This window comes from Conger conger, chromosome 14 (assembly GCF_963514075.1).
Source record: "Conger conger chromosome 14, fConCon1.1, whole genome shotgun sequence".
Lineage (NCBI taxonomy): Eukaryota > Metazoa > Chordata > Actinopteri > Anguilliformes > Congridae > Conger > Conger conger.
Window position 1 is genome coordinate 26966399 of NC_083773.1, and position 26415 is coordinate 26992813.

Consider the following 26415-nt stretch of genomic DNA (forward strand, 5'->3'; position numbering starts at 1 on the left):
CATGCACTTACGCTGTGCTCTTGCTTTCCCTGTGGTGGCTTTTTACACTTTCACCAATAATGTGCAACAGAAATCGTATGTCTTGTATTTTTTCCCGACCTGCGGAAGACGCTGGACGCTGGAAGACGATTCAAGAGTGACATCCGGAGAATATGAGGCCAACCAAGTGAAAGCAGGTACACTAATCAAGCATCATGCTTGTGACCTGGTGCTCCATTTCTGAATCACTTCTGGGGAAAACCTGGAACCAGGCACTCCGCAGGACAACATGTAATGTTGCTGGAAGTGTGGGGGAAGGGCCTTTCCTCCAAATCGATAGCACCTTGTCTGGTTGATGAGGCATCTACGGTCTGACTGCCAGTCCTACAGTGTAACAGTTGGGCTGCAGAGCTTGAGAATGAGTATGAGGGTGGGGGTGTAAAAGGGAGATAAATAGCCTACCCATCTAATATGCCTTTATAGCAAGGGCATAATCGCAGTACTGTAGACTCATTTCGCCAACAGCAAACTACCCAGGAATGTTTGAAGAGAGTCGGCCATTCGACAAGTTCAATAGCCCTTGTCAAATATTCACAGCTTTTTAATGGACTGAACTTATACAGCACCATTCATCAGAGTACTTAAAAAGCCCTTTACACATGAGTGCCATCCTGCTGATGCACAGTACCCATCAGGGTGATGCACAGTGCCCACTTTTCCCAGGAACACACAACACACATCAGCCATGACAAGGGCATTATTAATCCAACTGACCTATATCAAGGAACATGTTTGCAACCTCTTAAAAACAAAAAAAAAGCCCCATATATTATATAACACTGAATATTGCCACTCTGTTCTATACATAAAAAAAAAAACAATTTATGACCAAGATTGTTACTTCCGCATTTATATTTTAATACATTTGACATACCACACACACACACACACACTAGAATTTTCAGCAGAATTTTTGGCAGCGCTCAGGCACTAGAGACACGCAGATGCAAATAAAAAGAAGGAATAACAGGCGTATTGTGTCATCAACACACCTGCGTAGGCTAGGCAGATTATGAGGAAGCGCCCTTCCCACAACACAGCCAGAGGGGAAAATTCCATACCATTTCTGTGCTATAAAAATGCTATTTCATTGACATATTCCTACATTAGCTACTAATTCTAAATGCTAATTCACTCACACTCACACACACAGAGCACCATTTTAAGGTCAAATATTCTTTTATTTAATCCAATGATAACATTGTGATTGAAATTGAGAGAAGGGTGGCGTAGAGTTCTACCATCATGGTAAGACAAACACGGACAGACTGAAATCCTGTTCTCACGGAGAAAAACCGGATTCTAGATCAAGAATCTACAATATGCAGGATGTACCATTTATGGAAAAGGCTGTTTGTACAATACTGCAGTATCAAAAACAGGTGCAACAATTCCTACAAAAAGGCACTTTTGGTATGTTTATACTATTAGCTGTACAATAGTTTTTTTTACCAAATGTATCGGAAAATATAAATAATTGTATATACTACGGACAGTCACTTCATTATAAAAATCCAATTTAAAAAAATTTACAAGCGTTCATGTCCAGAAGTACATTTGGTTAAATTGTGAGGTATACCAGTAATCATTACAATGAATTAAAAATGTCTCTAAGAAAAAAGTTAACCCACACTGAATTCCTGGCAGCTGTTGTGCATGTGCGAGAATTAAAATGGCCACAGTTTCCTCACCTTTTCAAGCTCAATCTTTTCGAAAAGCAACAAAATTAAAGTTAAGGTATCCAACTGCATTATGTGGGAGTATTGCATATTTAAAAAATCTACCCATTATAAATAAATAAACTTCATAGAGAAACATCTACAGTTTACATTCCAACTCACCCTGTGGAAATGCTGTTCACAACACATTCATTCCCATTTTTATAAATAAGAAGTACAGTAAACTTAAGAGTACATTTAGCTACGCTTGTTAGCTTAGCTAAAGAGCACAGTTAGCTAAGCTTGCTAGTTAGTCTGGGCGATTTAAAAAAATGTCCAGCCAGGTTAAGCTGAGACATCAGCACATACATGTAATAGTACTTCGAATAAACTACTAAAAGACACTGTGTAATTTGACCATTAGAATCAGTTAGGCACTATGAGATGCTTTGTTTTACACCATATGAAAAAACATACAAACCCATGTGCCTCTTAAGAATATTTTTTAAGCTAGATTGCCTGTGTGTTGTTAGTTTAAACTAAACAGACTGTGCTTGCAAGTGGCTAAGCTAACCTGCACTCGCTCAGTTTCTCCCGCTCACATTTACTTTGATGAGGGGGGCACTGTTGGGTGAAAAACTCTTTCAGTAAGATAGGCAATTGGTTATTTGCAATTTATTTTTCCCTTCACATTCACCTTTTTATTTTCCTGTTCCTGTTGACTGTGTGCAGTAATAATCCAAGTTATTTTGTCAACAACGATTCCTTTCATTTTTCCTTAAGACCCCTTACATTTTTAACAATGTAATGTGGTGACTTTTAATGTCACCAGTTATTTTTTTATGGTGCAAACAGCTTTTAAGACAATCAAAGTCAAACTCTTAAATCTTTGTTAAAAAACAAGGTCATTAAATCTCCCTCAGGTTTTCTTACAGATTAGATTCAGTAAATATAATAAATTAGGTTATTAAAACAAGAATTAACACAAAACCAAAGAGAAAAATATCACATTTTCTGAAAAATAGACTACTTCAAACAATTTTAAAGGCAACCCACTCTGTGTGCAATGCTAAACATGGTCCAATGCATGAGCCACCTTCTCTTTTTTTTTTTTTTTTTGAGAGCTGAACACTGCCTTCCAAAAGTACATCCATCCAGCAGAATGTTTGAAGTGCAGTTTGTGGAGCTTCAGATGGTTAATAGCATGTTACAGCAGTACGATTTGTGGGCCTAAAAGGAACGTCAAGTTTCACCTGTAATCACCATCAGCTGCGGGGCCTAACTGGCACAAATTCCTATGCTCTCTCACTTGTGCATACATACATAGACAATGACACATGCATGCACATATGCCCTTTAGACATAGTACATATAGTCATCATTATCTGAAGGAAGAACCCTGCCTGGAACAATCTATTGCTGTTTTTCAACATTCCCGCCATCCTTTTTGTCAGTATCCCCAGCGCCACCTTCCTGTGCTTTTTCTATCCTTTTCAAATCAGGCCCCTTCCCATTCACCTCCCTGTCCTGGGCTGTCGCAGCAACCGCTAACCCATCGGCGCTCAGCGCCCTGGGGAGCGGGGCCTGATAGCGGTATCTGTAGCCGTAAGCCCGCAGGTGATAGGTGTAGTACTCCAGCAGGTACATCACATCGGCGCTCACGTAATGGAAGGAGATGGCTAGATCAGAGCAGCACTGGGGACCCTGGGGGACAGAGCACAAGAGCCTGAATTACAGTAAAGTCGGCGGCCATTTTAGATAATGTTTCAGCATAAAACAACAATGGGGTGAGAAGCAGCAAGCCGTTTACCAGTTTCTAGCACAAATGGAAGCATGGTTTGGCTGCAGAGGTAACACACAGCTACTGTGTGAAAGGAGTGAGCTTTGAGCAATTCAAAGACTAGATTAATTTGACCCCATACAATCACATTGCATGGTACATGATTGCACACAATTCTGACCTTTTCTGTTCGTTTAGCCACAACATTTAGCAAGATTTATACTTTTTTTAATGAAACAGGAAACTGTTATACGGGAGTAGCTATGAGGAATGTATGTGGATTCCCAAGTCAGGTACTGTACCTTTTGAGAAGCTCTTTAGCTAACAAACAGCCAATCATGCCTTGTCAAAAGCCCAAACAGCAAATCAGATTCTCAGTGCTACCGATCACACCGAGACAGGATACACCCACTTACATTCCATTTTGCCTGAGAAAGACCTGTTGTTAGCATAGATGATCACCCTCACATTTTGACTTCAGGTCCCTTCCAGGTTTTATTATCAATCACTACTCTGCTATGCTCATATAATTCCTCCATTTTAAAAGAAAAACCTAGTTACACCCATATTCGCCGAACTTAACTTTTCACTTGTATCTTTTAGTTTGTAATATGTTCAATGAAAATTCTTATTTTCAATACACGGTTAATGGCAACAAATACTTTTTTGAATGAGGACTGGTTTTACCCATTAAACCACTTCCTGCCCACTAAATACCTGCAGATAAACGGCTTGAGGTGCATTCCTGCCCAACTTGCCTGCGTGATGGGGTAGTAGCAGTACGACCAGTACCAGAAGCTTTTGGGGAACTGGGAGGTCAGGTGCTGCTCGGGAGAGAAGGGGTTGAAGGTCTCGCGCCCCAACGTGTCGCGGGAGTCCCCTGCCCTCACTCCCACCTTCTCCATGCAGCGGCCCAAAGCCAGGTCCTCCACCGGGGAGCTGTGGGCGCACACCTTTGTGCTAAAGCCCTCCACGAACCTCCGCAGGGCCTCCTTGCTCAGGACGTAGCCGGCCCCTCCGCTCATGTAGCCCTGCTTGACGTAGGGCTTGAAGCGCCTGCCAAAGTAGACGGGCTCCTCGGGCGTGTGGTTGGCCAGGAACCAGCGCAGGTTCTCCAGCACCACGAAGGTGTCATCGTCGGCCTTGAGGAACCAGTCGGCCTCGTCGCCGTGCTTCTCCAGGGCATACTGGAAGGCGCGGATGGTCTTCCAGTAGAGCTGGTCGCGGCCCTCCTTAGTGCCCAGGCCCACGGTGGGGAAGTCCGGGTCCTCCACCGAGCTCATGAACAGCACCACGTTGCAGTGGCGCGTCCAAGTGGCCCGCACGTGCCGCGCCTTCTTCTCCAGGTTTTTGGGGCCCGTCATCACCCAGCACAGGACGCGCACCTTCTTGTACAGCTCGTCTGCAGCGCTGTTGTCCTGGCCTGAGAAGATCCCAACATCGGCCATTAGACCTTGCCCACTGATGTGGAGATTTGCCTTTGGCTTCACAATATAAAACAGCAAACAATACAACCCACAACACCTCCTCCCACCCGACCCCAAAAAACTAAACAACTGCAGTGCCTGGGAAATTACAGGCTGCCCAAAAGAGGACTGCCAGCCAGAGTCTGCAATGGTATGGTCAGATTTGTGTGGCGGTATCATTGTGCTATAAACAAAGGCTTCACCTGGATGCCCAAAATAGCAGCTGGAGCCCCCTTCACCGCTTCAAAAACCATTGTAAAAATTCCTTTTGTTTAACACCTTTCACCCAATCAAACTGCTGGCCAAAGTGCTTCACAACACAACATAACCAGTTTATCACTCTAATGCCATGCTTTCCTACATTTCATTTAGAAAAATACTTACTGGTGCCAAATGCAATCTAATAAAATTGTGATTTATGGCCTATAGGAAATTCAGAGGAAAAAGAAAAAAGAAACAAAGCACTGGAAGGCCAGACCCTTTTCAGCAGGGAGAATTCCCCTTCAGTTTCAGTCTCACCAGCCCAAGAGTCTGTTGCGCTTCAGAAAGAAAAAGGGTTCTTGAGATTTTATGTCAAAAAAGCTAGACGTTTTACAAGAAAACAATTATTTTGCAATGCCTACGTCTTAGGAGGAATTCCTTTTTCTGAGGAAGAGCGTGAAAACACCGGGAGAGTGCAAACACTTTTTTTCAGGATAAAAAGTGTTGTTCAGTTCAGTCAGCAAAACTCAGCATGTTACACCTCATAAGACCTATAATATCATTTAGTATCATTGCTCATTTTGGGTGATATTGTCCTCAAATTTGAAAGGGGATTTGTCCAGCGTTGTGACTAGTCTCCATTTTGTTTCTAAGCGCACAAGCCACAGCCACAATAATCCAGTAAAGAACAGAAGAAAAAAAAGTCCGCTTTCACTATGTTTGAGCTGCTGTAACTGTTTAAGTAATATTTGAAGTAATTCTGACCCCAAAGGGTTACCTTTCAGAAGTTTACAACTTCTCACAAATTCCAGTGGGAGGGTATAATTTTGCTTGGCTCTGTGCAACAGGTGCAATGGTCTAATTTCCTCAGCAGTATACCGAAGGCGTCATAACCATCCAGGAACCTAGGGGAAATTGTACGGAAATCTGTCCCAGTGAAAGCCATTTGCCTCCACCCCTTGACCAAAACCCACTACCCGGGGTGGTATGGCTCTAAATTCCAAATGGCTAATTGTGGACCAATTTTTATGATTGAGATCAAAGGCCTGGTTTGGGCTCATAAGCAGAAGAAACCAAGTGATCTGGGACCTTCTGCAGCCTGACTCCATTACATTACATTACATTACATTACATTACGTGGCATTTAGCAGACGCTCTTATCCAGAGCGACGTACAACAAAGTGCAAATCAAACACAGTCAGAGGTGTCTGGGCAGTCGAAACCGACTCAAGAAATCAGCTCGGTCTTTGAATATGAAGTAAGCCATGTTTTAATCTTCTATTAAAGAAATGTAAATGTAAATAGAGTCTAATGTTGCGTTCACATCATATCGGAATGACCAAATTACTACCGTCCTACTGGGAAAAACAGTTCACGTCAACCTCTGACATTAAACGCGAGGCAAAAAATAAAACAAATGAAGCGCCTCAGCCACATGCCACTTCCATACCATGTTGTTTGAACTTGAACTTGCAGTTATTGTTTATCGTTTCTTTTGTGAGCATGACCAAATAAAGCGGCTTGGTCTTTGAAGATGCGCCCTTTCCAAAGTAGGTTACATGCCCCATACCTGTTTCATGGAATTTATATTCAACTTCACTGAACTCCACAGAAAGGTAGATCTCCAGGAACAGGGCATATTGATATTGGGCAGACATAGCAAATAAGCATATCGTTGTGATGTCACTGAAGTCGACCGCCTCATTTGTACGCACTTTCTTTATGCGGATTGTGCTCATTTATTTGGGGAATGTGCATTATGGTACTTTCACAGTGTTTTTATGGCACCTTAAACTCCTTTATAATCCACATAGCAAGGAAAATGTCATTTAAACGACCTTTAACCGCTAGTGGTATGTGACATACAAGCAAGTATGGCACGTAAGCAGCAAGTGACATTATTACACCATTAAAATCGGGTCAACTGAGGAACGCTTGCCACAAACAATTAAACAAATGAGCGGATGAAAAACAAATATCACTGACTGAAGGCAGGTTTTCCTACCTTCTGACAAGTGCGGAGAAGTTAAGGTAAGGGATTTGATGGCTCCTGTACCTGTGATGTGGTCGTGGGGCACGTAGAGGCGCACCAGGTCCTCCGTGTTCCAGGTGCGCACTTCCCCATTGGCAGTCTTCTCCAACCACATCTGCCTGATGAAGAGATAGAGCATGCTGGTCCCTACCAGGAAGCCCAGGTAGAAGGCCAGCCTCGAGCCAAGACACTTCATCCTGGCCTGCCCCAACCTGCGTCTCTTTCAGCTGCTCTCTGTGCTCTCTTTTTGCACGTCTGCAAGAGAAAGGCTTGTTCAGGTTAAAAGAAGGTTCAATGTGTTTTCAGTATTCTGTCAGCCAGTCTGGCTAAAAATCCAGAGAATGTAGTCCACTCCTTGTTCACAGAAAGTGTTACATTCTAGTGCATTTCAGGTTTCTAGTACAATACTAGGGCAATTGACGCCAACAAAGCACATCCTAGATAAGGAAGTCATTTAACAGGCAAAACAAGACTTTCCAGCTTGACATGGGCTTTGCCACAAATGTTATTATTTAGGAAAACAAAGCCTTGAACTTGGATTTTTCCTTTTATACGACGGTAAAGATATGTTTTGTTTTGCAAGAAACTGAAATCCTTCACCTTATTCTAAAATTACCTCGCTACTGATAATAGAATAGCTACCTTGTTGTATAGAACGAAGTTGGGAGTTTAATAATTAACGAGTTAAGTTCGTAAACGCCTCGCCACAATTTAACCACAGATTTCGAGAAACTGTAGTTAACTTAACTTATAAACCACAAGACTCCTTCAATAATTATCCTCGTAAAATAAATCTTGAAATATGATGATGTATCCGCCTAGTGCTAGGTACACTACATTAGCAATCTTGGAGGGCAGAACAATTCAAGTTTTGTGGCACAGCGCTTTGCAGCTGGATGGAGTTACGACGATCACAGAGCACAGTGTGTGCCATATATAACATAACCGAGCTAGCTAGCAAGGCAGGTCAGCGATGACGTTTTCGACTTGCCTAATTAGCTGTAACCATGGTGAAATTTGACAAAGTATAGTAAGCAAATGTTACTCAAAGAGAATGACATCGACAAGTCTAACTTTTCCCTTGGTGTAATATTTGAGATTTCTTCTATCTACTTAGCTGTTAATTATCCCAATGTTAGGCTAGCTTCACAGCGAGCAAAATCAATCCCACAACAACGTTGAAATGTTTAGCTAACTTGCAACCTGTCAGGTAACGGCATATTTTGATTAACTTAGCCAGCCAACTAGCTAGTGCTATAGCTACAATGAGCAAGAGCACAAATAACGTTCATGTTTGTTCTGTTAATTTACCCGTCCGGTCTTAGCCATCGTGGAATTAACTTAGCCATGTTGACTAACAGTTAGCTAACTAGCTAACGTTATTGTACAGACTTAGTAACTTATCTAATGTTAGCTTCACTCAGCAGAGTTCGTTAGCTGCACAACATAGTTTGGCAGTATGAGGGGGCCATTGCAAACTAATTACAGCCTAGTGGTCAATAGACCTAGCAGTTCACAAAATAAAGACAGAAAGCGATTTAGAACCGCATTCCAAAACTCACCTAGATATATTTGCATTTTATCTGTGAAATGCTAATTCCAGCCTCGGGTGTGTCGGCTAACGTTAAGACGGCGTCGCGTAAGTTAGGTGGCAAGCTGATTTAGCCAACTTGGTTCGTTAGCCAATAAACTAGCCAGCGTTAGCTACTTCTCACACGAAAGTATCCATTCGTTGAATTGTTCTCCAAAAATGTATTTTCCGAATGCCAAGTCCTCGGAGGTAAGTTGGCGTTGAGTGCAAATAGTTGGTTAGCTTCACACAGAAAACCAAGCTCGACCATCTAGCTACACACATAGACTAGCAGCTAGCTCACGTTAGCCAGCAGTCGTGTTACTTCCTACTTGCAGTAAAGTTAGTTACATCTCTGGAACAATAATGTACGAGTCGACTCGTTTCCTTGTTTTACACAACTACCAATAGTAACTTCTACACGCCTCCTTCTACACGTAATTAGGTTAACATTACCTCCTTCCCATTGCAACATCGTCGTTGTACCAGGATCATACATCTCGCAAGTTATTTAATGAGAGTTCTCGTTCCGTGATTTGCCACCCAAATTTAATGACCCTTGCCGGCCAAGTACTTGGACACTACAAAAACAGCCGTAAGGTTTGCCGTTCACAAGGTAAAACATGTTAAAACGCTGTTCGTTCAGTTCGCCTTATTGCTCGCGATAGCAATGCATATGATATTTATGCTTTTGTAGCCATTTATACTTTTAGCACTTTACTGAAATGAGCTGGACGTTTCAAAGTTTTAATTCACTCCTGATCCACTCCAAATCCGAGTAAGCAGATAAAAACAGTATCATGTGTGCCATAACGCTCACGTCATTTGTTGGTGTATTCGGGAGCTTATGACATTATACAGCCTACATATTCTTCCCTCTTGGGTCTTTCAGCGCACTCAGCCCTGGTTATGGGTATGCATTGTATTGTACGTCGCTCTGGATAAGAGCGTCTGCCAAATGCCAATAATGTAATGTACATATGAAACAATTGGCATGGCAAATGATATGGCAGAATATCAATCAAGAACAAAGGTAAAAATGATGAAAACAACGGATTAGAGTTGTTTTAATAAAGTAACTGATGGCCCCACAATTAACATTCGTACAGAAATTCTAACACCACTCCCCCAGGGCAAGCAAAATTATATACAGTATTTAAGGAACAACAATTATTCACAAGTTTACACAAAAAGCCCTTTATCACTCATCTGATCAGACTTGAAGAAAAAAAAACTATTAACAAGAAGTATTCGTACGAATTAACAGATGCAATCAAATATTTTCTTGGAATAATTTTTTTTTTTTTATCTTTGTTTGCTGGTAGTGGAGGGTGGATAAAGGTTAACAAGTTAACATTTTCTTACAGGTAGATCTCCTTCAATAGGGCAGGTTCCAATCAGTGGTTTATGGCTCCATATAAATCACATGTAGACAAATTATGTAAACTCAAAATGCACAGATGCCAGATGCTCAGGTCAGGGAATGAGTGGTTCTCATTTAATAAATGAACGATTCATTCCCTATGCATCCAACATAACATTTTAAGCAGGTTTTGAAAGTGGAATTTTTGTAAATACCAGTCCAATAGCAAGGTTACCGAATATGCAGAAAGAGGGGCACAGAAGCTGTGGTGTAAAAAGAGGAATCCAGTGTCTCAAATGACAGTGATATTTACATGTACTTTCTTTGGCCAAATAACTTTTCAAAAAATGGTTGAAGGGAAGTTGAATCTGCAGTTTGTTTTTTCTTCTTCTTTTTTTAAAGGGGGCAGTTCGCCCAAAACTGAAATGTGACAAATTTTCAGTAATCAATGCACCAACAATTTACTTTTACATTTTTATTATTATTATTCTTTTTTAAATCAAGAACTATTTCTTCTATTGCTAGGACTCACCAACTGTCAGACATTTCCGCCGAAGCACACCAGTATTCTGTGGCAAAGTATTGTCTTCTTTCTATTCTGACATTGCAAGTTAAAGGAGTTCCTCTATTGTCTTGGCACTATTTTGTTAACTAAAGTTCACAGCTGGCTAATGTACACTTTGATCTTTCAATATGCAAGCAAAGTGCAGCAAACAGCTGGCTCAAACACTGATCAAAGCAATCAACACTTTGCCCCAGAATACTGGTGTGCTTCGGCAGAAACCTCTGCATGCGCGGACAGAGTTGAGTACTAGCAGTAGAATAAATAGTTCTAGATTAAAATGTGTTGAACATCTGTTGATGTTCGCAAGCAACTGACATTATATTTGGAAAGATATATTGCTGTTGAGTTTTTCAAATGTATGTTGTCAGCACACTGATTACCAGAAAAGGAGTAGTCCATAGAGGTCCATTATATCATGGTGAACTGCATATTTATATTTTAAAAAGCAAAAAAAAAAGCACAAAAAAAAAGCGAATACTATTTGGATGGATCGATAGTACTCTTATCAAGTCGAAATATACTTTAATTTAATTTCTTTTAATGCACCCCTGGTCAAGATCTGGGTGTTCCAAGCCATTTTGTCAGTCATCAAAGGCCAATTTTAGCCTGACACCCTTTAAGAAATACATGAAGACTCTCCTAAATGTGAACTTGGAACAACAGTGTTGAGCCAAAAGTCTGGAAAAGGTTCTCCAAAGACTTTTGGTTTCTATTGCCTCTTTGTCCTATGTTATTCTTCCCCACCACTCCTCCAAATTTAAACTGCTCAGTTTTGCACTTTTGCATCCAGCGCACATATACAAAGTTTGTCATCAAGCGTTTACATTTAAAGTGCTATAAATGTTTGAGGAAATATGATTCACTGTTCATAACTCCAGCATGTCTATTTACAGTGCATTCATTTAAAAATGTCAAATTAACAAAGTTTTACTAGCAAACAGGCCTATGCTTCACACCACCATACAGCTTTTAAACACTAAACACTGATGTGGACATGAAATGTTGCAGTTTTGATTTGATAGAAGAACTGCTCCTCATCCATCGTGAAACTGCTAAAAATGACATACTCCAAGCCTCTCACATTCAGTATAAGCTTACACAATATCCCCAAATTGTTACAATGATGAAGGAAAGTGATGATTGGAATGGTGGCAATACACACTATTTAAATAAACTGATTTTGATCAAATTTCACATTGGTAAGCGGGCACAGAGGAGTTATGAGGGCCATGGTACAGTTGACCAACTTGGGAAGTACCAGGAAAAGTATTTGAGATGGGGCCCGCCCCCCCCCCCCCCCCCCAAAAAAAAAAAGAAAAGAATTGTGTGAAAAGTTTAAGTTATCAAAGTGAGAAAAGGTGGCCCTAGCTATTGAGCATTATATAATTCTTAACCAAAATCAAAAGAACAAGGTCTACTTCCTAAATAGGTCCACATATTGGGAATACAGATTTGAAGGTCCTGGACTTCCAGTCCAACTCATGGTAGTTTTCCCTCATCTGTTCCAAAATTATGCTTTCAGACCTTTTTTCGACTTCCCATAACCCAGTCTGCTTTGACAGTTTGGTCCACCGTGTATTTGTCAATCACCAAAGATGGAAGAAGAGACACAGCTGTACTGGTTGATGCTCGATGTGCTATGTGAAGTAGAAGGTCACCTGAAGAAGGGGGGCCTTTGTGGACACTGGTTCCCACCGTAGCTACACTTTAATGGCTGTGTACACCTGCACGCTCTGACCGGTGACAGTGTGAGAGTGACCCTGTCTCCAGGCGTTTCATGGAGCTTGGTGTCATCTTCCAGAGGACTGCCACTGATCAGAAGTCCACGTCATCAGAATCAGAGGTTGCAGTGGACTGAGCCTCCTCCTGCTGCTCTCCCCACACAAACCTGTAGTTGTTCTCTAGTTCCTGTTGCCGCTTCTGTTCTTTGTACACCTCCTCCGTCCCTCCAGTCTGAAAGAGGAAAAAATCGTCAGATTTGCTGTGATAGCGGAAGAAACCAGCAAGTTCAGAGTTCTCATTACATTAGTAATTTGGTAAGTGCAAATCATAACCAGGGAAGTAAGGTACCATGTGCTAGAGTGATCACAGATAAAAACTTGAACCCTTGTAGATTAATCAGAAACTGACCAAGAAGCAACAATAAGACAGCATGCATAGTTAAATGAGAAATTACAGGGAGGGGAGGAGAAAGGTACAGTCTGAAAAGGCAGGTCTGTCTGCATTTGAAGGTGGCCAAAGTCAATACTGTTCTGCCCTCCACAGGAAGGTCATTCTACCAACGTGGGGCTAGAACAAACAGCAGTCGGCACCGGGAAGTGGAGGTGCAACAAGGGGGAGGCGTTGCAGGGTCTGATGAGATTTTGGATGTATGCTGGGGCTGATCCCCAACTGCCTGGTATGCTAGCACCAATGTTTTAAGTTTGATGCAAGCCATAACAGCCAGCCAGTGGAGGTCAGTGAGCAGGGGGGTGAGGTGAGAGCATCAGGGGATGTTTAATGCATTGCATTTTCTGATTGCTCATAGCCAGTTGAAACTACCAGCAACATAATCTAGTGGTCAATCCCAGGGTCTGACTAAAACATAAAATGGCACAAATACTTTACCAGCAGGTTTATTAGCAGCTCTCTAAAAGACTTGGTGTCTTCCTCAGTCAACCACTGGTCTCCTGCCTCCTCAGCTGACCGGCGTGTCAGGATCTTCACCTCAATTTTACCTGTAAGGACAGACCCATCAGCCCTTTCAGATACTCAAACAACTCCAGAGAAACAAACCGTAACATTACTAGCAAACCACACAACAGGATACAAAAGATGAAGGGTTGGCAGTGAAGTATAAAGAATGGGTGTGGATGGACTGTGGTTGGCTCGTGTGGGAAATCTGGAAGTATGGAAACCAGATGATCAGCTTTTGCAAAGCAGAAGGCGAGGGAAATTAGCATTAGAAAAGGCTGAAATTTCACACAGAACTTCCTGCAACGCAAATCCCACAGTGACGGTGTGTGGGGCGGCGACGGTATCTGTTCAAACAAACAGCCTTTGAGCAGGGCTGGCCTATTCTGGTCCTTGAGAGCCAAACAATCTTCTGCCTTTTTATTTGTTCCTGTACCAGCTAACAAGACAGAACACACAAAAAAAAGTTCAGGGCAGATAACCTGCTTTTTATTTGATAAATCAATTGTTGAGTATGAGCAATTAAGCATTGAATAACAACAACTAGCAGACTCTGAGGCTCTCCAGGACCAGGGTCTCTCTCTGCCTTAGAGTGCTCCCTGATAGGGGTTAGTGTCAACCTTCTTGATATCTTGATTTCTTTCATTTTTTTTGTGGTGGAGAAAAGAAGGCTGTGTTAAACACCAGCCCTGAGAAGAGGAAGTGCCCAGCGGAAACCATCGTTCTCCTACCTTCCGTTTTCAGGCCCGCACGTGCTAGCTGCTCTTTAACCACGTCCTTAATCTGCTGCATTTGGGGGTCCCCTTCGCTCAATTCCTGCACCTTCAACTGTTGATTGGGGCTGCTGCCCGTCTTATACTTAGTAACTCTGATTTTAACATGGTCGTCAGGGGCTTGGTCTGGTAGTGACAAACAAAACAACAAGGTCACTTGAATGGCAGGAGGCGCTGGACCTGGCCCTGAGCTGGCATCAACAGAGCCCCCCATAATGTGGCGAGACCAGCAGCGGGAAATACCCTTGCCTATGATTGGTTGAGGGACCTTTTCTACCCCCGCAAATACCTCTCTTTAAAAAGGAATGTTTCTCTGTCTTTGGGGTCAAAGGCAGGCAGGAATAATTGTGAATGGAGGATGAGATGTCAATTTCTGGAAAAGGAACATGCAGTGAAAACTGAAATTTGTGATCAGACCTTGATCAAAACTCTACCCAAGGCTGTTCTCTGAAGATGCTCAACCAGGGTAAGAACGTTTTACGCTTATTTTTCCCCAAGTAATTGTGAAGACCACATACTGCGCAAATTTGCCATGTCCAACCAAAAAATCCCTGAGTTTCAGTTTCAAATGCTTAGTGCACAAAGACAACACAGATTTGATGTACATATGAAAATGTTAACATGTTAGCACTCACAATTTTCCTTCAAAGAACAACCCTAGGTCAGTGCCTGCCCTAAACAGTAGGGTCCATGTAAACATAGGTGATCATCATGGGTTTGTGTGCCACTCAAACACAATGAGAACTTATCACCATCACAAAATGTCCCCACACAACTAATGAATCCACTATGAACTTCACAGGTCAGGTCTGGTTAGAGGTCCAAACCAAATTTGCAAACCAAATCAGTGCTCGCAGAACACATTTGGGTATTGCCACAGATTCTATAGACAAACAAGACACTAATCTCCTTTCTCTTGATGTTGGAAGTTGTGAACTGCTGAAGCATAATCGTGTATCGAGAATAAATGGTCATGCCCTTTCATGAAAATCCAAAGCACCAGAATCTCCTGTACTCGGGAAACAGAGAGGAAGGAAAGCGCTGACCAACTGGTTGGTCTAAAGAATCTGTGGTTTGGCATTTGGAAGGCAGTGAAAGCCAGAGTGGGGGGTGGCTCATTCACCTGGCTGGCGGGGGGCGAGGCTCGGGCTGCCCCTGGCGGGGTCCGTGGCCCCAAGCTCACCCTCAGGCCCGGGCTCCAGCACCTCCTTGTCCTCCAGGCGGTCAAGCAGCTTGTCCAGCGTGGTCTCCAGTGTCTGCGTGGCCTGGCCACGGTCAAACTCACCTTTCAGGCCCTCTGTCTCCAACTCCTGCTGGGCCTTGATGGTAAAAATTTGAAAGGGCTTTTTCATTTGGGCTAGGGCGTGGCTTAGAAAAGTATCAAATAAATGACTTCCATCCCTACATTTTGCCATATGGAATGTTGCATGTTGCCATCTGGTGAACAATTCTCAAAAACCAGTTGCTGGCTATAGGACATAGTCATACAATGAGTGTTCTGCAAGGTGACACACTAGCAAGGTGACTTTTCTAGAAAGGTAAGATTTCTGAAAAAAATAAAATCAAAACTGGAAGGTTTTGTAGCTGATCTCTATGCATTTAAATATGTATACCAATTATATTCCTCATTTCGCATAGCCCAGCTCAGGGCAGACTTCCAGTCAAAATTTCAAGTCGGCTAATGATAATAGTTGGGATTCAGACCTGCGAGTATGGGGCCTGACCTGAGCTCATTGTATTAGCAACATTAGCAGCTGAGTTCCTCAAGCACCCCTTGCACTCCCATTCTGTACCTCGTCTATGATGTTGTCAAATTCCTTCTGCATCTCCTCCTTGATGGCATCGATCTTGGCTGAGGGCACGGAGAGGTCAGCCATCTCCTCGTCAAACTCCTGCAACAGGCGCTCGTCTTCATCCTCCCCTTCCTCTGCATTTTCGTTGCCCTCCTCCTGCCCGCTCAAGACCCCGCCCTCCCCCCTTTCTCTCCGGTCGGCTGAGGCCACCTGCGAGGACAGTGAAAGTACAGGCAAATGGAAATGTCCTCGGCTTCAGCGTTAAAGTTGCGAAGGCTTAGGTTCAAGCACTGTGCTGTATTGTGGTTCCTGGCATTGAGAAAATGTACATTTGGGATACAGACATTGTCACAATATCAATTTAATGTAAAATATGGATTTGATTATTTCTTGGTCCACCAAAAATTCCGCTTGGGCCAACAAATTCATTGGCTTGGTGGCCCAGATGGCTAGTGAGGAAAAATCTTAGTGTCCAACTTTGATATACATGCAAAGCATAGCAAACCAGTATTCTGGGGTGCAGTGTCAACATGGTTTCAAAACATGGTTTCAACAAACACCCCCCTCCTTATATGACTATTGTCTATGCGGAATAAAAGTCATGTTTTGTTTTTGACTTTTTGAAGTTACTGAAACCTGAGAAGATATTGCACATTACTGTGGCAAAGTGTTACTGAGACCTTGCCTGAGATGTTACTGAACAATACTGAAGTCGAGAAGTTACCGAGAAGCTTCCGAAACGTTACGGAGAACCTATTAAACGATGTTCAGGCCAAGAAGTTTCCAACACGTTAGTGAAAAGTTACTGTTCCTTGTTACTGACCTTTTTATTGTTCTCTTGCAGGTGCTTGACGAATTTCATTAGGTCCGAGGAGTCTGTGACTATCTTAAAATTGAATTTTCTGTCTTCAACGGCTGTCAGATTCGGGGGGAAGCATAAAATGTGTGTAAATTACCAGTCTGGGTAAAGGGCAAAGCTTGAAGGAAAGGAAGAAAGCCACGCGGATATGACTTGGACATTTACCTTCCTCTCCAAGTTCAGGTTCTGCTATATCCCCGTCAATCTGGGAAGATAAAACTACATTAGTAATCCAAACCTACGTCCCACCACCAATCAACAATTTAGTTTTAGGACTGAAAAAATGTAAATGAAGTATGAGTACCTCTGGCACACGGACATTAGGGAATGGTATCGTTTAGCTTCTGCGGATACCAATGCTAAAACACAGCAGTGCCTAAACGGTGCCTGAGCCAATTGGTGGGGGGGTCTCCCTACCTTCTGCTCCTCCTCAGTGCCCTCAGGAGCCTTCTCGTCTGGCTTCACGGCTTTCTCCCAAAACTCCTCATCCTCCACGTCCTCCACGTCCTCCACGGAGACGTCTTCCAGAGGTGCGTCATCCACTCCTGCTCAAACACAAGCCCGCACATTTCTATCAGAATATTACATCTGCCATTACATTCATTCCTATAGCACTGACAACAGTGTGAGAACACACACGATGACCTAGGCCCAGTCAACCGTTTCATCAGTTTTCACATTTTTTCCACAAAGAGTTTGAGGAGTTAATTCTGCTGACTGAGAGAAGAAAACATACCAGTGATCTGCAGCCCTGGTCCTGGAGAGGTGCATGGTTGGTTTGTTTTTGCTACTAAATGCCACTTAACTGATCATTGAAAGCAGTCAATTACACAGTAAACTCACTGCGAATAGCAACAGTAGAAATCATTCAGATTTGTACAGAAGCATCTTATCTGCTCAAGTTCAATCAAATGCCTCCCAACTCATTGGATGGTGCTTCATCCAACAGCAAGGCAATGATCCCAAACATAGACTAGTGCTCTCTTTCTTCTTAATGAATGGTTTGTTTGGGTTTTGCCCAGGTCTCTGACTCTCTGACTTTTTTTTTCCATATGCCTTATAATGGCTTCTTTGACTGTGATTGGCACAACTTTAGTCATCATGTTGAAAAACAATGATAACAATTCAAGACTAGATACTGAAAGCTTTTTATGCCTGCACTAAGGAAGCGATCAAATGCACCCGACTAATCAGGTATTCATATCCATGGTTTCATATCCACTGTGCTGGAGTATAAAGCCAAATTGTACCACTGTCTAAATATTCATGGACTGCACTGTATTGAAGGCCACCTGACACACACAAAAAAATAAATAATAATACATTTTTAAAAGCCCAGTCCTCTGGTCATGGTCATTTCCTTTTCGGTTTACTCTTTAAGATCAACTTATCAACTTAAAAGGACAGTATTTAACAAATTGATAATTCCCAGACAGCTGTGGTAAAGGTGCACAGCAAAATGTGAACCTTTGCTCAGAACACTTGACATGAATTTTGATCAAGGTACTTATGTTGAACAACATCAATATACAACTGTGTAAGCAATCAACTCAGAGCCTTGGCAGCCACCAAACCCAAAGGACCTTTATCCTATATTTATATAATACACACTGACACATGTTTGAACAGGTTTCTGACAACAAAATAAATCCAGAATTACTTGTTTGACGCTTTCTGTAACTGCCTCTTGGAACGTCTTTTCAGGGGCCGATTCAACAAGATGTGCTTTATCAGCTGGGGACTTCCCTCAACATATCCATGCTTTAAAAAAGAAAGCTTTGCACACCAAAGTTTCGGGTGAAAGCGCTTTGCCGATGCCATTCATATCGTTAAGAGTGTTAGCAAAGCCATTGACTGCAGCAGAAGGCGGTAGCCTTGCGACAGTAGAAACGACACTTGTAGTGCTTTTTCCAGAGTAGGCCTGAGCTTCATAAAATCATACGTGTAGTCTGGCTCGTGTTTTCAAGCCCTTCAAGCATGTTTGGTGGAATCGCCCCCTTACTCTTTAACCCCAACCTGTATCTTTTAATCCCAATATTTACCTGTTTACATGTACCCTTCTACCCCTATTTATACCTTTATCAGGGTCTTCCTGGCCTACAGAGGGCACTGCCGTGTCCTCCTCTGCGGTCTTCTCTGATGTCCCACCATCTGTGTCCTCGTCTTTGGCCAGAATCTCGTCCAGGTTCTTAAGCTCCTCGGAAATCTGCTCCACCTTGCGCTTGGTGTCAGCTATAAGAAACAGACAAGGTAGAGAACATATAATATTTTATATAAATATAGATTTTATAGCGCATGTTATTTTTATAATGATTTCAATGCAGAGTGCAGAGGTGACAGAAGTTTGAATACTTAAAATTCTGAAACAATTAAAACACTTATTTTCGGTAGATGTGTTGCATTCAAAATGAAAGGTTATTAGCAAGAGAGGTATCATTTCCCTGAGAACATATGACGGTCAGACTAAATCTGTAAAACAACCACTGCCATCCCGTGATAAACATTAGTTTACAGCAGGGCTGTCAAAGTTCAAGTGTTAATGCACGTGATTAATAAAAATTGATCTAACAAATTAATGCATTTGTCCTTTGCATTGAGGTAATTTACAGTTTTACCTTTATTTAACTTAAGGAGGCTACAGAAAGTTTGCAACTACAAACAGTCAGCCTAAAACTGAAATTGGTGCCAGCCCACTTCAAACACTGGTGAAATTATACTTCTGTGTAATGACATGCCAGAAGCAGTTAGTTGTTTTCTAAGATTTTGCTTTCAGTTGCTAAATGTCCAATTGAAGGGGCGACACTAGCTCAGGTGGTAAGAGCAGTCATCTGGCTGTCTGGTTGCCGGTTCGATCCCCCGCCCGGGCTGTGTCAAAGTGTCCCTGAGCAAGACACCTAACCCCTAAATGCTCCTGACGAGCTGGTCGGTGCCTTGCATGGCAGCCAATCACCGTTGGGGTGTGAGTGTGTGTATGAATGGGTGAATGAGAAGCATCAATTGGACAGCGCTTTGGATAAAGGCGCTATATAAATGCCAGCCATTAACCATTTAAATACCTTTCCAAGAAAACCATTGTTTAAATATATTGAATAGGTTTCCCCATTTCTGTCAAACAGGGGCCTTTAAGATATGATTTCTGTGGGTTAGATTTCCATAGCACTGTTGCACTGTATAGGTGCATATTTCAACTAGGTTGTACTGCTGGCCTAAATGTAACCACAGTAATGTCAATGTAGGTATTTTCCCCATTGACAGCAGAGGCTGGAAAATACATTACTGATTGGGTGTAGCCACCTGGGCTAAAATGTTAATCAAACACAGCTGCAACAGCAGTGTTCTGCCCTCTGCTGACTGACTGTTTATAGGGGCTCAAGAGCAATGGTATTGAATCTGTAGGCTTTACAGGGCGACATTGCGACACATTACTCACAGACTTGGGCCTTGACGTAGTCCATGTACTGCTGGGGGCTGAGGGCGGGCTGGCACACAATGCCGTGGGGCTTGGTGGTAGACGGTGGGCGCAGGAAGGGGTGGTGGCAGGTGCGCGTGGTGTGGACCGTCAGCACATAACGGCAGGACTGCGGCTCATCCACACGGGCCACGTAATCTCCGGAACCTTCCTCGCACAGGAACTGGGGGAAAAGCGTGACAAGGGGCGAGATCAGGGTCAAAACATTTGTGTGCTCTCTGCATTTCCGGGACGCATCTTGTGATCCTTCCTGTACTGTCAATTACTCATCAGGTCAAATTTTTTTCATTTACTTTTTCATTATACTGCCACACAACTAATTTCCACCACTGGAGAGAATAACATTGTCTACCAGTGCACCCAAAAGGCCGTGTACACGTTATGCACATTTGGTATCATATTAAAGAATGAGCACACGACTGGGAGACAGGAAGCTGCAATGCCACGGTCACGCGTTCTCACCCGGACTTCCGTTTCCCTGGGCTTTCCGTTGAGGTCGCATTTGGATCCGTTCACATACGACTGGCTGTGGTAACGCTTCAGCCTGTGCTGCTTGGAAGCCTGCGGGAGCGACAGGGACACAGAAAGAGTGTGAGGAGGGCCCCCTGGTGGGCACTCTGCTGCACTACACAGTGCACTGCAAAACTGTAATTCACTCCAGTCCTGGAGGGCTGCAGTGTCTGCAGTTTTCATGCAGTTCAGCACTTTGAGATCGGTCTTAGTCATTGACTGGCTGGAGATTACATACACACACCTGCTGATTGATAGGACACGCAGAACCTGCAGATACAGTAATGCTCCTGGACAGTTTGACACTCCTGGTCTATAAACAAACGACAGGGCCACCTCTGTATTCTTTAAACTAAAGGTCTACTCTGTCATTGTTCAATCTTCAGATTTATAGGCTTGTTACTGATAATCATAAAGGGGTTTTGTTGAAGACAGACGTACAATGAAAATGAGCATGACCGCACAGAAGGATCTAGAATGAGGAAGAACAGAAGACGGAAGGAAGGCTGGTGCTCTGTGGGCTAGTGTCCTCCTTTTGAGCCAATAGGCTGTCATTATCTACACCACCATTTTCACAGAGATATTTATCAAATAGAATTTAGATTCCAATGACAAAATCTAATGCATTAAAAACATCTTCTTTTTTTTTTTTTTCTACAGCCAGCTCTGAAGAAATAATTTCATTGTGATGGTAGCAGTGGCATTCCCAGAGAAACACGGGAAGGATCCCCCCCCCATTTTACAAGACTGTAAATTAGCTAAAATAAGGCAAATGAGGCAGAAATGTTCAGATAGCATGTACAATCACAAAGTTTAGCATGACAGGCATTTGTGTATTTTGTCAGAACGGCCTGACTGAAAGCAGCCTGACATTGTCACCACGGGGTAGGGTAGAGTTCAGGCTGGCAGCGAGCAGTGGGCCCAGCACACGCTGTTCAGGGCTAAACCACCATACGGACAAGCCCACAAAACCATCTCTGTGGTGCCGCTTTAAATACCGGTCTGAGGAGTAACCATGAAACAAGGGCCAGTTCCAGACACTGGCAACCTAATCAAGCGCACAGAGGAAATAACAGCTCATCACAAATGTATGCATCTACTGCTAGGTTCCTCGCAATCATCGTGCCTCCAAGGCAGTTCAATAAATGGTTTCATGCCAAACATCAGGAAACTATACCAGAGGCTGAGTGACTACTGGTGCCATCATGCTCCGACTCCTGACCTGTGGAGTGTGTTAATCCATCCTCTGCTCCATGGCCCGCACTTGTGAAGAATATGTGTATTGTAGTGTTGTTTCACACAACAACATGTTGCTTGAACTATGCAACAAACCATTTCTGAATGCCTTACTATATGCATCTCATTGACTACTATATGCAGCTCAGTTGCATTTTGCAACTGCAAATCCCAAATTTGACTGAAGGAAAGCTTTCAGTTGAAACATACTGCATATGAACTGCACAATTCCCAGGATATACATTCCAAAGCAATAATGTTTTCCACATAAACTAGCCTTAATTAACACATTAATAATAAAAAGAAAAGATAACAATCAGGACAGTACAGTGACATTGAGGGATCATATTTAAACAGTATGTTAAAAGATTTAAATATTCTCAGAATCAATCCAATATTCTTCAGTTAATCTAAAATGATATTCAAGAATCTCTTCTTTCAAAGTGAGAATGGTCACATGACCAGGTCAGAAAAGGTAGGGTGGAGCAATTCTGAAAGAATAGACTTATTGTATATCATTATAGATTTAATTTACACAGAGACAATAAGGATGTCTTCTTTCAGAAAGGCTGCACCTCAACTTTTAAATTCATCTCAACTTCAACTGAAAAGTAGAAATTAATTCCATTCCATGAATTTCTCCACACTTAGAGCACATTTTCATTCTGAGCAGTTTTAGACTTACAGCCTGAGGTTATGTGGTTATGAGAGGCATTAACTGTGGAATAAACCACTTCAGTCGATTAATTAAGTGCAGAGTAAATGACAGTGAAGAATGATCTAGAAAAACAACAGTGAAACAGACACCAGGGGAAATCCTGCTTACCTTCGCAGTTTCATTATTCCAGTCGAACTCCGACTCATAATAACCCAAGAACAGCACATCTCCTTTGATTTCTGAATCTGTCGGAAAGAAAACAATAAATGATATTGACCAAATATATCGACAAACAGGTAAAAGTAATTTTATTGCTAGCATAAGATGGGGAAATAATAGCTTTCTTGAGGAGGGAAAAAAAGTAAAAACTTACCATCCAAGTGATACTGTCGAATGTGCTTTCCGTAGCAAAACTCATACGTCCACCAGTCTTTTGTCTGTAGTCAAAGGGAACAATGGATTGAACATGATTAATCCCTGTTCTGCACAGAATTCTATCAGTTCCAAATTCACTACACTGAAGAATAGCATCAGCTGTAGAGATGCTAAGAATGACTGGTTAAAGGGGAACCAAATCTACAGTAGTGTTAAAAATGCGGACAAATTTTAAAGCAAGATTACTTTATAAATTTTTTACAGTTTAAAGGAAAATGGCCCTGTGGAAAAGTTTGGGAACCCTGTCAGTAAGTACTTCGTAATTACTTCTAGGGCAGCTATAACAGCTTGTAAACGCTTCCTGTACACAGCTAAGAGTCTTTCAGTTCTCACTTTCACTTCTTCACATTCTTCCTGGCAGAACACGACAGAAATATTTGTCGACCTTTGCATGGACAGCATTTTTGAGATCTCTCCACAGATTTTCAGTAATATTCAAGTCTGGGACTGTGGTGGCCATTCCAAAACCTTCATCCGTCTTTCCTGGAGGTAGCTACTTCATGGTTGATGTCAAAGTATGATTTGAATCACTGTCTTGCTGGAATACCAAATCTCTCTGAGCATTAGCCTTTAGAATTTATTCATTTGGTGGAATCCTTCTTTCTTCCTTCCACTCGCACAATATTTCCTGTATATTTCCCCAGCTGCAACACAACCCCAAAGCATAATGGATCCACCTCCATGCTTCACAGTTTTGTGTTCTTCTCTTTTTTCATTAAACATACCTTCTTTGGTGGTGGCCAAAAAGTTCAATTTTGGTTTTGTCAGTCCAACACACATTGTTCCTAAAGGCTTCAGGGTTCAGTGTTTTCTTTTGCATACTTTTGCATACATGTAGGTCTTTGTTACATTAATGGCATTTAGCAGACGCTCTTATCCAGAGCGACGTACAACAAAGTGCATACCTATAACCAGGGATAAACCCATAATCATTTATTGTTGTGTAAAGTATGTTGTATTGTTGCCCTGTGAGCAGCTAGACCTGTGTTTGCTACTCTTTTGATTAACAAAACCCATGTCATAATGTAAGAAAGAGATTGGACCAAACAGATAAGACGGACATGTGCGTCAAGGCCTCCAAGGGCATTTAAGCCAGGCCATATGACCAGTGTGTTGAATGTTGCTGGACTGCAAACTTGTTTTGTTTCAGTGAGTTTCCTGTTGGCCGGCATGACATTCAATAAACTTTTACTTTTCTCTAGTAAAGTGTTTGTTGACTTGGGTGAGTTCCTGCATTGTCCTAACTTGGATACCATGGAGAGAAGCTGGGTCCCAAATGTACTTAACCGGAATCGCTTCAGTATACGCTCACTGTACACCTACTTATTAATACAATTATCTAATCAGCCAATAGTGTGGCAGCAGTGCAATGCATACAATCAGGAGCCTCAGTTAATGTGAACCATCAACCATCAGAATGGGGGAAAAAATAATAATAATAATTAGATCGCACTGATTTTGAGCGTGGCAGAATTGTTGATGCCAAACGGACTGCTGATCTCCTGGGCGTTTCACACACAGCAGTCTCTAGAGTTTACTCAGAATGGTGTGAAAAACTAAATGTAGGCTAATGCAACACATTCATCATTGCAACAGGGGCTGTAGTGCTGACCTTAACCAAGCAGGGGGCGCTGTGCATGGGCTTCAGTAGCTCGGAGATGCCAGGGCCCGAGTAGCCCTGGGGCTCGGGCTCGGCCGCCGGGTCCTGGTGGAAACGCACGGCCTGGGCCGGGAGGCGGCACTCGTACAGCTGCTTGTACTTGCTGGAGACCAGCATCACTTCCTCAGACTTGGCCTGGAAACCACCGGAAACAGATGTGAGATATCCCGCAAAATCTGTCCATGCAGTAAATTACTTTAAACAATAACATATGAACAAAGCAACATAAACTACAGACACTGAGGTAAATCTTAGAGCCTGCACATGCAGTTAGGAGGTAGTGGTTGAGTGGTTGAGTTGAAAGCAAACATGGGTGCATGGGTGTCCATCACTGAACAATTTGAAACAATCATTGCATTTTGCAGTAAAGGGTAAAACCTATTGATTCTTCAAATAAGGGATTGGCAGGCGACTGTAGATCCACCCATGATGGGTTTGATGAAATCTCACTTCTCCCATTGCTAGTTTGACACTGCACCTAAAGGCATTCACATGGCTGGGTCACTGTAAAGACCAAGAGAGCTATGTAGGCAAACAGCTCTGATTACAGCAGTGACAGCTATTTGGAAAACATCAGTGACTAACCCTATATGTGCAAGTGTAAGCTCTGACATGAACATGTTTTAATGATTCAATCGATATCCTTTAAGTAAGTGAAAGTACTGGAAGCCAACATTGAGAACGCGGACTCAACATCTAAAAGCATTTCCATAGATCTCTTTAATATCTACTTATGTCAGCTGATCACCTCATCGAAGTGAGCAACAGTGTAACAGGCTTGATAACTCCAATCTGATTATCCTTCTAACCAGCACAACGAAAATCATGACTTCAGTGTGCGAAAGTTAGACAGTTGTTGCCGTTAGCTAGACAATATGCTCGACGAAAATGGACAGTTTGTAAAACCGAAATAGTTGGCTAGCTACCGTCGGTCAACTTGCTGGCCAGCTAAATACAATTTCGTAAATTCCCAAAGTATTCTGACATGAACATATCCATGACTATTGCTGATTATTACATGTGTCAATTAGCTCGTTGCGTAGATTGGCTAACTAAGCTAGCGATCGAATTGTTCAGTTAAAAATAAGACCACGCTAGCTAGCTATTAGATAGCTAGGCGATTAATTCTGTCAGATAAAATGATCTGGCTACCTTTGTGTAAAGTGATTGACTGTCTCGTAAGAAACAAGCAACTACAACACTGAAATGTTTGGCACAGCTGGCTAGCAAGTTGCCACAGGGATAGTGCGAGCTTACAAAACAACCTCTCACACCTCACCTGTCCCATGATGACAGGATCCGGGAGAATTTGGATTCCATATTTCATCTCATTTAGCTCGTCCAAATTCAAAAACGCAGAGACGGTAAAAAGACACGTCAGAAAGAAAATATACAAGCCCCTCAGCCACCGGACCATGGAAGCAGCCATGTTTGTCCCACATCGAATTTTCAATTCCTGTTTTTATTATTAGTCTACAATACGGGCGTTTGACTTGGTAGATACTGATTGGGTGTGCTAAAGTATTTCTTTCCTCCAATTAGTGTGTGCACAAATCATTCAACTCTTTCTCCGCTTATGATTGGGCAAAAATATATTTAGCCCCCGCCTTCTGCAACGACGCTTATTGTTTTAAACAAGCTGTTTAAACCAATACATTGTTTAAAACATTGATGA

At 42.4% G+C, this 26415-nt stretch overlaps 2 protein-coding genes across 7 annotated transcripts; both read right to left on the reverse strand.

The window, feature by feature from the left end:
* Nucleotides 1-1199: 1199 nt before the first annotated feature.
* c1galt1lb (core 1 synthase, glycoprotein-N-acetylgalactosamine 3-beta-galactosyltransferase 1, like b) lies at nt 1200-9304 on the reverse strand. 5 transcript variants are annotated; one of them, XM_061220270.1, is made up of 4 exons: nt 9203-9304; nt 7150-7431; nt 4236-4900; nt 1200-3401 (listed from the first exon to the last, which is right to left on the reverse strand). In XM_061220270.1, the coding sequence occupies exons 2-4, from the start codon at nt 7370-7372 to the stop codon at nt 3111-3113; spliced, it is 1179 nt and encodes a 392-aa protein (XP_061076254.1). In that variant the 5' UTR covers nt 7373-7431; nt 9203-9304; the 3' UTR covers nt 1200-3110. The 5 variants fall into 5 exon arrangements, with proteins under 5 accessions (XP_061076254.1, XP_061076257.1, XP_061076253.1 ...); XM_061220273.1 differs by lacking the exon at nt 9203-9304 and adding an exon at nt 8739-9120 and having other exon boundaries at nt 7201-7431; XM_061220269.1 differs by lacking the exon at nt 9203-9304 and adding an exon at nt 8739-9120.
* A 2667-nt stretch (nt 9305-11971) lies between these two features.
* os9 (OS9 endoplasmic reticulum lectin) lies at nt 11972-26174 on the reverse strand. 2 transcript variants are annotated; one of them, XM_061220254.1, is made up of 15 exons: nt 26020-26174; nt 24693-24875; nt 23019-23082; nt 22814-22890; nt 20704-20802; nt 20203-20404; nt 18849-19004; nt 17190-17317; nt 16938-16977; nt 16737-16828; nt 15914-16123; nt 15244-15439; nt 14079-14246; nt 13282-13391; nt 11972-12627 (listed from the first exon to the last, which is right to left on the reverse strand). In XM_061220254.1, the coding sequence occupies exons 1-15, from the start codon at nt 26167-26169 to the stop codon at nt 12490-12492; spliced, it is 2013 nt and encodes a 670-aa protein (XP_061076238.1). In that variant the 5' UTR covers nt 26170-26174; the 3' UTR covers nt 11972-12489. The 2 variants fall into 2 exon arrangements, with proteins under 2 accessions (XP_061076238.1, XP_061076239.1); XM_061220255.1 differs by lacking the exon at nt 14079-14246.
* Nucleotides 26175-26415: the final 241 nt, after the last annotated feature.